Here is a 13,252-nt window from a genome sequence, read left to right on the forward strand (position 1 = left end):
TTCTGTCCCCAACTTTTTAGAAAGTAATTATCATAATATTTAAGTGTTTCGTTTTGCTCGGCCAGCAGTGCGAAGATGATAAATGTAGCCGGCTGTGCATAACAACCACGTTGAGATCAAGCAAAAGCCTCAGCCAAACGGAATACGGTAAGTGCTAATGCTAATATTGCTAGCACTAAAGACAAAACTAAAGGGGAGAGAAGAAGGACCACTCATAGAAAAATGAATTGGTGATTGTAATGCTCAATATGGCGGCTGTAGAAATGGATGTCCCGCCTTTCTGTTAAAAGAGGCAGTCACTGTTTTCATAACGATTACTTACTCTATAAATCTCCAGCCTAAAAATGTACATTTTTTAAAACGTTTTGAACCTGGTTTGTTAGGTTATCCAGTTCTATCGCTGATTTGAAAAATGTATTTGAAGTGTAGTCTTGACTAACTGTTTTTATGGCACACCCCTTTAATGGTAACACTTAACAATAGGTTTAGTCCCACTTTATATGTTAGGTATCTTTAACTACTATATACTAACTATAAAATATTACTGTGTAACTATATGTTGCTCTGCAAAATACTCACAAGATTGAAATTTGCTGCTACTGAGTTTGAGGTAAGGGTAGGTTTAGGGTTTGGGTTAGGGGTAAGGTTAACATTGTAACTACAGATGTAATTAAATGCAGGTACTTTAAATTTAAGTACAATGCAACAACATGTATGTACATAATAAATGCATTGTATCAAATGCTTAAGTACATAGTAGTTAAAGACACCTAAAATAAAGTGGGTCCAAAGGTTCCATTCCTTAACATTAGTTAATGCTTTAGGTATCATGAATTAACAATGAACAATATATTTTATACAGCATTTATTAATCTTTGTTAACGTTAGTTAATGAAAATACAATTGATCATTGTTAGATGATGTTAACTAATGTTAAGAAATGGAAATTGTAAAGCATTACTCTTTTAACTTCTGGTTATCATAGTTCCTCTTCTGCCTATCTCTCACATCCTCACATCTCCTCCGTTCACCTGTTGCCCTTGGTCACTGTTTCTTTTTTTTTGTTGACTGATTTGCTTTTTCAGTGCAAGCTTTCCCTCTCTCTCTTTCTCCTGTCGCCTGTATGTGTGTGTGTGTGTGTGTGTGTGTGTGTGTGTGTGTGTCTCAGCTTCCGCTAACACCCATGCCTGGCAGTCACAGTCACGTAAGTGTGGGTTCTTGCGAATGCAGTCCTCTGTCCCTTCACTGTAATGTCCCTTTAATAGCTGAGTAGCAGTGGGGGTCTTCGATCTTCTGGATTAATTCGTACTGTCCCGTATTAAAGGAATAGCTCACCCAAAAATTATTCTGTCAACATTAATTCACCATGGCAATCCAAACCCGTATGACTTTCTTATGCGGAACACCTAAAGAGGAATTTTAAATTCCAAAACTATTGAAGTCATTTCACAGTAAAAGTCTTGACTTCTGCCATAGAGTGCATGAGAGAAATTATTCGCGCTTAAACCTAGTGAAAGCGAAAACATTGAAAATTCACATGTGAACATTCGAACATGCAATCAAGCTTCTCTCATGCACCCATGAATGCGCAAAAGAGAGCTATGACAGAAACTGACATTCAGGGTTGTTTCTAACCAAAACCATATGCCTTCTAGGGATGGGCATTTTCAAGTAATTTTGTAGTTGAGTACTCAACTCAATTTAGAGTAATTACAATGCACATTAAAAATAAACCTTAGATTTTGTTGTATTCACAAACTTTACCAAGAACGGTTTCAAAATAAGATAACTTCAACAAACTATGCTCTTCTTTTGGGATTAATAAATGCATTAATAAAAATGAATAACCAATATAAAGGGATTTTAAATAACCATAAAAAACATTTGCACTCACCCAGAGCTTACATAGAAACCATTATTGACGGCATGAGGGTAACGCACACACATCAGTATAAACTTTTATCACATTTTTAGCATTTCTCATGTTATTATTCAGAAAGAACAAGTGAAATTTAGCTTTCTATAAAATGCACTCTACCTGTGTCAATCGATTTAACACACATACACACATACTGGTCTGATCAGCTTCCGAGTTTGCTTCGCATTTTATTTCCACAACTGCAAGTTGATCCTCGTCTGTTGGTTTGCATGACTCCAAAAATTACCGAATACAAATTTAGTTGAATTTAATACGAATCAAAATATTATGCTTTCAAAAGTACAGACGCCATCATATCTTCTTCTCTCATCTAACATATCGATGATGACACATATCCACAGCGCCCCCCAGTGGACTCAATTGTAACTGCAAGATTTGGTGAGAGATTCAGAGAAAACAGTGTAATTCAGTGCCATTCACAGCAAGGTTGTGTTTTTCAAGTAGTGTTTTTAATATTTGAGAAGCTGGTGTGGAACGAGTACTCGAGCACATCCCTAATGCCTTCAGAAGTCTTTATATATGATGCACAAGTCGCATGGAATACTTTTATGATACTTTTGGGTGCTTTTTTGAGGTTTTGAGTCAACTGTCATTTTATGGATTTCCAAGAGCCCTGCATGGTTCAAAATAAAAAAAAATTGTGTTTCGCAGAAGAAAGTCATACAGGTTTGGAACAAAAATGAGTGGGAGAAAATGATGCCAGAATTGTAATTTCTGGGTGAACTATTCCCTTAAGGGGCATTCACACTGAAAATGATTTTATCGCTAGAGTTTGTAAGGTCGCTGTAATATTGGTCGCTACTGAATGAATCAGTTTGCATGCTGCTAAAAAATGTATATTCTGTAGGTGAAATCATTTGTACATTTGTGCATAATGCATCATGTTATATTAAGATGAAAAATGATCAAGCAGAAGCCTCAAGTTAAGCGTCAATGCTATCGGACCACTTGTAGAAAAAAGAATAGCTGAAAGTGTAATACTCAGTGGTTGTCGCAGTTTGGTAGTGGTCCATCTCTACCTATTTTGCTTTCAAGTTAAACTTTCCTCAACTTTATTGAGTCGTTTAATTTTCTAATTTCTCATGCCGCCGCAAATCTCTGTCAGTGTGAACGCTAATTTAGGTGTTGACATATCTGTTTGTATCTGTTGATTTTATGATTGTATTTTTAATTATTTGTGTGTGTTTGTGAAGCCTTGAGAGGGTGCATGCATATGGAAGTGTATTTTTTTTTCGTAAACGTTTGTAACTTTTTATAATGTCTCTCCGTTCACAGTGCGATTCACTCCGTACAGACTGCAGGATATAGCACTAAAGCCCTTGCTTTTCGAGGTGCCCAGTATCACCATGGACTCTGTGTTTACTGGCCGCGATTGGCTCTTCCAGGAGATTGACGCCTACCTGCGCACCTCCCACTCTGCCACCAACTTTGGCGTGGTCCTGGTAGGCAACATCGGCTATGGCAAAACTGCCATCATCTCACGCCTCGTGGCTCTCAGCTGCCACGGCAACCGCATGCGACAGATCGCCTCAGACAGCCCACATGCGTCACCCAAACGTAAGCATACGTGACTTTATGCAAAGTGCAACAAATTATTTTTATTGAAGGCAAATAATTATAGAGTGTGATTCTCAACTGAAAGACTCTTAAAGCTGAAGTGTGTAATTTCTGCATCACCAAACAGAATGGCTAAAACAATCATTGTTTCCCTCCATCTGCTGTTGGTTTGACAAACAGATGGTCCCACCCCATACTTACGTCATTGGTTGAGCCAATTTAGCTATATCTGGCTGGTTGGAATTTACTTACAAACTGATGAAGACTAACCTGGTTTTGCTAAGGTGCTCTGAGTGCTCTGGTGGTTGCCATGTGGTTGCTTATTGCTTACAAGTTTCATTGACCAGGCCCTATGGTACTCAGGTCCCTAGATATGGCTCGGGGTCCTTTACTCAAAGTAAGTCTATGCATTGTTTCTGTATTTTATCGTCCACCAGGTGAAAATCACAAGGCTTACAAAAGTAAAAGCACACCTCTACTCAATAAACCACACGTATTGAGGATTTGTTACGGGACAAGCTATCAGATTTAGGATTTTCACCTGGCGGATTATAAAATCTCATAGACTTCCAATGAAGGAGGGACACATGCCATATCTAGGGACCATAATATCACAAGGACTTAAGGATGGGCTCTTTTAACTTAAGCCAGTGAACCACCCAGAACACCCTAACAACCCGCTATAAAATACTCAGAAAACCTTAGCAATGGCTAATACTGGGAATGTGGACAACATACACAATAATGTGTAAATGTATTGTTTTTGTGTGTGGTCAGATGGCGACAGTATCCCTCTCACACAGTCGCAGCCCTCACATGGTACACTGGGAGGAGGAAGTTGCCCTGGAACTCCAGAAATGAGGAGGAGACAGGAGGAGGCCATGAGGAGGCTTGCGTCACAGGTGCAAACACACACACATACTGTTCTCACATTTTTTCCTGGCCATTATATATGCACAACATAAATGCTCTCTCATCTCTCTTACACACACACACACTAACACACATACAAGCACACACAAAAGACCCGTCTTAACCTGTTGAGACTGGCTGTCTCAGTCGCAGCTATTGCATTATGCAGATATGTTTAAAAATGAAAAAAAAAAAATACGTTAGCCAGTGAGCCTCATAAAATATTTATTCAGGCAGAAAGCAATTTTCTTTCCAAGCTATTAGATCTAGTTAAGTCGATGCATTAATAATCGATTCTCTCTCATTCTCTCTCTCTCTCTCTCTCTCTCTCTCTCTGCCCTTTCTGGGTGATTTAATTTTTTTTAAATGTTTGTGGGAGAAAATTAGTATTCTAATACAGTTGATTCTCTCTCTGCTTGGCACAGCCAGGACTCTGCGTCTGATCGCTCCCATTTCTCCAACATCTCCAAATCAACCTGTGGTTTGTTTTATCTCTGTTGCATTTCAACGGATGTGTGCCACTGGACCTAAATGACCGTTGCTTTCCCTGTTATGGCAGTACACACTGGTATACGGGACACCTCGGAAGCCCCTGCTAAAGCGGCATATATTCTGTGTGTTTACACAGACGATTTCATGTTCCACAGAAATGGCAAAAATATATTTACAATCACAATACACACAGTAAACAATGCATCACCCCAACTAACAATTTTTGGTTCTCTGAGTGTTCTGGGTATGTTAGTTTTTGGTTTCAAGAACATTCCCATAATAAAACTGTTCTTTTTTGGCTAGCCGGGAAAGTTTTTTTTACAGAATTTTATGGAAATCGAGCATTTGTTTTAGGTTGTGCATAATGATTTCCCTAACATTCCCTTAACCTCTAAATTACAAGAACCTTTCAGCAACTAAACTGCAACTTTACATCAATAATCTACAAGCCATGTCTTTTTTTGTTATATTATATTAAGTTCTTATTAGGTTGTCGCACAACACATTCTGTGAAGGTTCATTTATGGTTTAAAAAAATAAAGGGAAAAAACAAAACATAAATTTGCAGTATGCCACTGGTTTACACTTAATGTTCTTGGATGGGGTTTAGGCATTTGTTGTTCTTGATTCTAAAGGTGCACAATAGAATGCATCAACAATATGCCTGTGGACAGATGAATATCTAAGCTCTTTGAGATAACTTTGTAACCCTTTCCAGCTTTATGCAAAGCAACCATTTCTTGATCGCAGGTCTTCTGAGATCTCTTTATTGCGAGGCATGGTCCACATCAGAAGATGCCTCTTGTGAATAGCAAACTCAAAATGTTTATTTGCTTTTTATAAGTCAAATTATCTCTAACCCACACCTCCAATCTCATATCATTAGATGCCATGTTTGCCAAATCCAGACTCTAATTAGCTCTTGTTGACATCATTAATCTAGGGGTTCACATACTTTTTCCCAATTTTATACAGCTGAAGTCAGAAGTTTACATGCAATTAGGCTGAAGTCATTAAAACACATTTTTAACCACTCCACAGATTCAATATGAGCAAACTATAGTTTGTCAAGTCGTTTAGGACATCTACTTTGTGCATGACGTGTCATTTTTCCTACAATTGTTTGCAGACTGATTGTTTCACTTTGAATTGACTTGATCACAATTCCAGTGGGTCAGAAGTTTACATACACTAAGTTAACTGTGCCTTTATGCAGCTTGAAAAATTCTAGAAAATGATGTCAAGCCTTTGTTTAGACAATTAGCTTCTGACAGGAGGTGTACTGAAATGGAGGTGTACCTGCGGATGTATTTTAAGGCCTATCTTAAAACTCAATGCCTCTTTGCTTGACATCATGGGAAAATCAAAAGAAATCAGCCAAGACCTCAGAAAAACAATTGTGGACTTCCACAAGTCTGGTGCACCCTTGGGAGCCATTTCCAAACACCTGAAGGTACCACGTTCATCTGTACAAAAAATAGTACGCAAATATAAACACCATGGGACCACGCAGCCATAATACTGCTCAGAACGGCGACACATTCTGTCTCCTAGAAATGAACATAGTTTGGTGCGAAAAGTGCAAATCAATCCTAGAACAACAGCAAAGGACCTTGTGAAGATGCTGGAGGACACAGGTAGACAAGTATCTATATCCACAGTAAAACGAGTCCTATATTGACATAACCTGAAAGGCTGCTCAGCAAGAAAGAACAGTTTGCAAGTGCACTTGGGGACAAAGATCTTATTTTTTTAGAAATGTCCTCTGGTCTAAGGTTACAAAAACTGTTTGGCTATAATGACCATCATTTTGTTTGGAGGAAAAAGGGTGAGGCTTACAAACCGAAGAACACCAATTTTGAAGCATGGGGTGGCAGCATCATGTTGTGGGGGTCTTTTGCTGCAGGAGTGACTGGTGCACTTCACAAAATAGATGGCATCATGAGGAAGGACAATTATGTGGATATATTGAAGCAACATCTCAAGACGTTAAAGGAAGTTAAAGCTTGTCACAAATGGGTCTTCCAAATGGACAATCACCCCAAGCATACCTTCAAAGTTGTGGCAAATGGCTTAAGAATAACAAAGTCAAGGTTTTGGACTGGCCATCACAAAGCCCTGACCTCAATCCAAAATTTGTGGGCAGAACTGATAAATCTTGTATGAGCAAAGAGGTCTAAAAACCTGACTCAGTTACACCAGTTCCGTCTGGAGGAATGGGCCAAAATTACAGCAACTTATTGTGAGACGCTTGTGGAAGGATACCCAAAACATTTTACTGAAGTCAATGATAAAAGGAAATGATACCAAATACTAACAAAATGTATGTAAACTTCTGACCCACTGGGAATGTGATGAAAGAAATAAAATATCTGACCGAAGACAGGTAATGTTTTCTACGATTAAATGTCAGGATTTGTGAAAAACTGAGTTTAAATGTATTTGGCTAAGGTGTATGTGAACTTCTGACTTCAACTCTACATAAACGCAGGTAATTCCAAAGGGTTTTTTGCCATTGTATACACATACACACAGACATACACTGGAACATATTACAGTAATTATGTGCTTCTCTCTCTGTGTAAAGCTGAATTATGAGCAGCACCATGCCCCCTGCTCTGTTTGCTTCTTGCTTATTTCAGAAATGTTGAATAATGAATACTAGGACAAATGAAGGTGAAATCGGAGCTGGAAATGTGTCACTACATTGTGCTGATTCCCATTACACACTCCAGCCTATATGCTCAGTGATATTACAGTGCTACTGATATGTTAGTTTTTAGTTGATACAAAGACACTAGAATTCAGCAATCCTTAAAAGTGCTATTTTACTAACTAACATGGTTGTAAACAAGTAAGGATTATCCCATTTAGCTGGTAGGATAAAACAAGTGCTGCCTTTTTTATGATAGTTTTTCCTCTTGTGTCACTGTCAGTGTTATACTCCCTATCCTCCTCAGAGACAACGCCCCTGCTACCTACAGTATGTGATCTTCTTAACAACGTTTGTTTCCTCGATCCCTTGTGTTGTTTATTAAGTTTACTTCATTAGTCTGGATCACTTCAACACAACTTAAAAATTTCCGTCCATCAAATCAAGTAATAAAGCAGCTAATTAAACTAATTATCGCTTTAATGGGGCCAATTAAGTGCACTTGTCTCCAAGACTGGCGTCCCATAGAAACTCTATATGAAAGGCTTGTCAGGCCCCGTTCCAAATTAGGAGAGAAACAGATTGCAATTCAGCACTTTGCCACTCATACTGTACTTCTCAGGGGAACAATAAAGATGCACTACTGCAGTCAGTTAATCTTTTGCTGTTCTTAATGTAATGGTTCACCCAAAACGTACAATATTGTGATAATTAACTCACACTCATCTCATTCTAAACCTGTATGACTTCCCCTCTTCCGTGAAACACAATTCTCCTTTTGTGTTCCATGGAAGAAAGAATGTCATAAGTATTTGGAAAGACATTAGGGCGAGTAGAATATGACAGAATTGTAATTTTTAGGTGAACTATTATTTGGGTACAGTTGTCTCATCAGTAAACTGGCTTTCTCTCACCTGCTCTTACCTTTGCTGCCCCCTGCAGGTTGTAGCGTATCACTACTGTCAAGCAGATAATGCCTACACCTGCCTGGTTCCAGAGTTTGTGCACAATGTGGCAGCACTGCTGTGTCGTTCACCACAGCTTGCTGCGTACAGAGAGCTGCTGTTGAAAGAGCCGCACATACAGAGTATGCTCAGTCTGCGCTCCTGTGTTCAAGATCCGCCAACTGCCTTCAGACGAGGGGTGCTCGATCCACTGGATGCACTTTATAAAGGCATGACAACTCACCCATTCATGAACTCACGTACAGTGGCCCTAAAAGTGTTTTTAAAAAGTACTTAAGCCACTTAATAATGTATGAATGTCTTTGCATTGTCTGACAAAATATCTAACCACATGGCACTTATTTTAAGGAAAGATGGTGCAAACACACTTTTAAGCAGATAGAGTGTTGAAAATGAAGACAAAATATTGTGACACTTTCTGGATGTCAAATATTAGTGGAGCATGTCCATAGTGAATGTGATGATCTCCAACTGTGGTAACTGCTAGGGCACCTGTGTGAGCTTCATACATCCTCTAGAAATGTATTGTCAACAGTTTGTTATAAGTAATTGCAAAAATGGCTCAGAAAGGTTAGTTTGTCAGCAGGTCTAATGTAATGACATTCATACATTTTAAGCATAACTTAAGTGTCCAAATAGTTTTTTGTAGGCCAATATATACCTCTGCATAAGCATGTCATTGATATATTCCTTAGGAATTTGTGATTTTGTATGGTAAATATTAATACAGAACTAAATCTTTTGTGAGACTTAAAAAAAGGTTCATTCATAATGGATGATTACCTGGACTGGATTACCAGTATCAGGATGTAGTACATGTAATATGCTGTGAAAACACCATAGACGATTGTGTAAAGTTTGTGTTGTATGCTTTTTTCAGAGAGGAAGATCACTCCAGATGAAGACCTCATCATCCTCATTGACGGTCTGAATGAGGCTGAGTTCCACAAACCAGATTATGGTGACACCATCGTCTCTTTCCTCTGCAAAACCATCAGCAAGTTCCCAGCCTGGCTCAAACTGGTGGTTACTGTCAGAACCTCCCTGCAGGTACACACACACAGAGCCCTATTTTATGAGCACTAGCGCTAAGCGCGGTGCTACGCAATTTGTCAAAGTCAGTGGTCATGGCCATGAAGATTTGGCATTTTAATGTAAGCATGTGCTAAGACTAGGCGCAAGTGGGTTTGGTAAAATTGCACGTGCAAAGCGCTAATGGGCTGGGTCAAATGCAATTTCATTCAGAGGTTTTTCTTCAGTTATTGCACCATCTGGGTCTTATTATATAAACAATTTCCTGTCAAGCACCAGCAATATAAAAATAGACAGTACATTTAATAAGAGGTTGGTAGTGTAATGGACTGAATGCAATGAGTTAGGAGATTAAAAATATGAACTTATGTTCTTCGTGCATTAACTGTGTAATAAATATTTCTAAATTCAAATTACAATTAAGATGAAATGAAAAAATTATCAAAATAACATAGCAGTCAAAATATCCTATATAACCACCTCCTGTAAAATCCAAACATTTTACCCTCTCCAACTTCTTCCAAAGGCTTCTTTTGCAGTGACTTAAAAATCACTCTACAACAACTGGTTGAAATATAACACTACAAATTAGATCATAAATACAATTGTAAATATGAATTTAAAAATAAACAATGATCTTAAGATAGTTTAACATAAATCTCATTTTTGTTTCATAAAATGGCTACAACAGTGATTTTCAGGGACATAATTTGATGTTCCAATATTTACTGAGTTTATTACTTTATTACGACCTGCTGGTGGAATCTCCAAACTACGAATGCAGGAACTGATTTTAAACTTTGCACTAAAAACAGACGTGGTTCTGATATATCTTATTGCAATGACCTATTTCTCAGGAAATTGGAAAATTGGGGAGCATACACCCACAGATAGCGCAAACAATCCCATCCATTCCCAGTTGTGCTGGCACAAAAATTGACCTTAGAATTAGTGCTCTCAGAAAATTATATAAGACAGTGGGCACAATTGTTGTGTTTTGGTCAAGAAAATAGAGCCTACAAACAATGACAGCATGACACCAAGACACATAAAAGAGAGAAGCTGTCATTGGGGAAAGATCATCGTCATGATACTCATAAAAATAGCTCCTTAAGGTAACAATTGCAGGTTATCACTTTTCAGTGTTCGACTACTGAGGTCTAACATCTTCCTTGTAGGAAATCACCAAAACTCTCCCCTTCCACCGGATCTCTCTGGATGCTCTGGAGGAAAATGACGCCATTGACCAGGATCTGCAGGGTTACATCCTGCACCGCATCCACAGCAGTGCCGAGATCCAGAACAATATCTCCCTTAACGGCAAGATGGACAACACCAGCTTCGGCAAGCTCAGTTCCCACCTCAAGGCTCTCAGTCAGGGCTCCCTTCTTTACCTGAAGCTCACCTTTGACCTGATCGAACGTGGTTATCTGGTCCTCAAAAGCTCCAACTACAAGGTGGTCCCAGTTAGCCTAGCTGAAGTCTACCTTCTGCAATGTAACATGCGCTTCCCCACGCAGTCGTCCTTCGAAAGGGCCCTGCCGCTGCTCAACGTCGCCCTGGCCTCGCTGCACCCTCTTACAGATGAGCAGATCTACCAAGCCATCAACGCCAGTTCTGTGAAGGGCACTCTGGAATGGGAAGACTTCCAGCAGAGGATGGACAACCTGTCAGTGTTTCTGGTGAAAAGACGTGATGGAACACGCATGTTTGTGCATCCTTCCTTTAGAGAGTGGTTGATTTGGAGAGAAGAAGGGGAGAAGACCAAGTTCCTTTGTGATCCCAGGTGAGCTCAGCCACTGCAGTTTTATTGCTAGTAAGAAATATATATGGCTGGTACATTTTCTCAGTCCACCTACCTTTTAGCGTGTGCAACAAAAGTTAATTTTGGACTCTGCCTACAAATTTCTACACTTTTGTTCTCTGTTACCTTTAAATTAAAGCTTAAAGTATTATCTTAAGTAGTATATATCTTACACTTTCTGTATGTTGTTTTCTTTTTTTTAAGGAATGGCCATACTCTTCTAGCTTTCTGGTTCTCCAGACAAGAGAACAAACTAAACAGGCAGCAGACAATTGAGTTGGGTCACCACATACTTAAAGCACACATCTTCAAGGTAAGAGCGTTATGCAAAGTATGTGATAACAAATCACCATTATGCCCCTATTTTTTCAGGTAATACTTTAATGCAATAAGGCTTTTTGCCCCATTATAATTTTCTTCTATCATGCTTTAGGGCCTGAGTAAGAAGGTCGGGGTTTCCTCATCTATCTTGCAAGGGCTTTGGGTGTCATACAGTACTGAGAGTTTATCTACTGCTCTTTCATCGTTGAGAAACCTTTATACCCCAAACATAAAGGTACTCTTCCACTTCAAACCAACTGTCAATGTTACTGCAGGAGCATGCTTGGGTCTTACTAGAGATAGACGATAATCAGTTTAATATCTGGTCTATTGATAAATGCCATTATTACTGTATAATTTTTCAATATTAATATTGAATATCCTAAAGAATAAATAAATATAACAAAAAAAAACGTTTTTACATATACTGTAAGTTATCGGACACTTAAAAATAAAAATATATAATTATCATGCCTGTCATAAAAATAATCAGTTGATCTCTATTTCTTATTGAATTAATTCATCAGTGTACATTTGCCCATTTACCAACTTGTAAATGTTATTTTTTGTTTGCTTTTTTACTTTTATGTAGGTGTCACGACTACTCGTTTTGGGTGGGGCTAATGTGAACTACCGTACGGAGGTTTTGAACAACGCTCCAGTGCTGTGCGTCCATGCTCATTTGGGCTACGTAGACTTGGTGAATGTGCTGCTGGAATATGGGGCCAGTGTAGACTCGGCATCTGAGAACGGCCTCACTCCTCTTGGCTATGCAGCTGCCGCTGGACACCTGGGGATAGTTACTGCCCTCTGCAAGAGGAAAGCAAAGGTACAAGAGCGTCTAACATATACAGTTGCCAAAAAATGTAATATCCGTTGCAAGTAATGCACACGTTACCTTTTACCAATGATGTGCGGTCCATATAAGCTGCAAATGCTCTGTATACACGAGTGTGGGGATTTGCTTATTAATATTAACATTAATATACATTTCCTTGTCATTTGAGGTGTAACAGAAAGCTTATTTACATAATAAAATGTTGGAAACATGTATGTCGCCATCCTCAAATTATTCCATTGCCAAACGATGGTAGTTTTCTGCAATTTGTAAATCGTCGTCATGGTTGGCTGGCATGTGGGCGGTTTTATGTGCTAGAAAAGTTGAACACAAATTGCTCACCCTAGCGAAGAAATTATGCAGATGCCAGATACAGATTATAGAAATCACTTAAATGCAGTTGATGCCAAACTATCTCAACTAAATCAAATTAACAGAGTAAACCATAAATTTACCTTTTCATGTTTTTCAAAACATTTAGTGAAAATCCACTGAAAACATATTCCCCACATTTTTGACATACATAAAATACACATTATCTGGCAACATGGATTAAAAACGTAGTGAGCATAACCATTACGTTAGCTACATTACATATCATAACGTAATGACGCTTTAAGCAGCAGTTGGTGGTTCGCATTTGGCACTTGGATAAGATAGGATAATTCGCATACTTTTGACTCTACATCTGCCATGGTGTTTCTTATTTTTCGTCTCTGATTTTGGTCTGCCTTTGAGT

The 13,252-nt window shown here is 38.7% G+C and overlaps 1 protein-coding gene across 4 annotated transcripts in view; it reads left to right on the plus strand.

Annotated features, from left to right (window-relative positions):
* The window catches only part of LOC127626970 (protein TANC2-like), a 248,763-nt gene that overhangs the window by 221,895 nt on the left and 13,616 nt on the right, over positions 1-13,252 (plus strand). For 2 of the 4 annotated variants that reach the window (XM_052103139.1, XM_052103140.1), the window contains exons 9-17: positions 1,169-1,204; positions 3,215-3,496; positions 4,274-4,398; positions 8,496-8,727; positions 9,399-9,568; positions 10,729-11,336; positions 11,559-11,667; positions 11,788-11,910; positions 12,268-12,504. In XM_052103139.1, coding sequence (XP_051959099.1) covers positions 1,169-1,204; positions 3,215-3,496; positions 4,274-4,398; positions 8,496-8,727; positions 9,399-9,568; positions 10,729-11,336; positions 11,559-11,667; positions 11,788-11,910; positions 12,268-12,504 — 1,922 coding nt within the window. The remainder of the gene's footprint in view (positions 1-1,168; positions 1,205-3,214; positions 3,497-4,273; positions 4,399-8,495; positions 8,728-9,398; positions 9,569-10,728; positions 11,337-11,558; positions 11,668-11,787; positions 11,911-12,267; positions 12,505-13,252) is intronic. The other 2 variants (XM_052103141.1, XM_052103142.1) reach the window with 1 other exon arrangement.

The sequence above is a fragment of the Xyrauchen texanus genome, chromosome 33, assembly GCF_025860055.1.
Source record: "Xyrauchen texanus isolate HMW12.3.18 chromosome 33, RBS_HiC_50CHRs, whole genome shotgun sequence".
Taxonomy (NCBI): Eukaryota; Metazoa; Chordata; class Actinopteri; order Cypriniformes; family Catostomidae; genus Xyrauchen; species Xyrauchen texanus.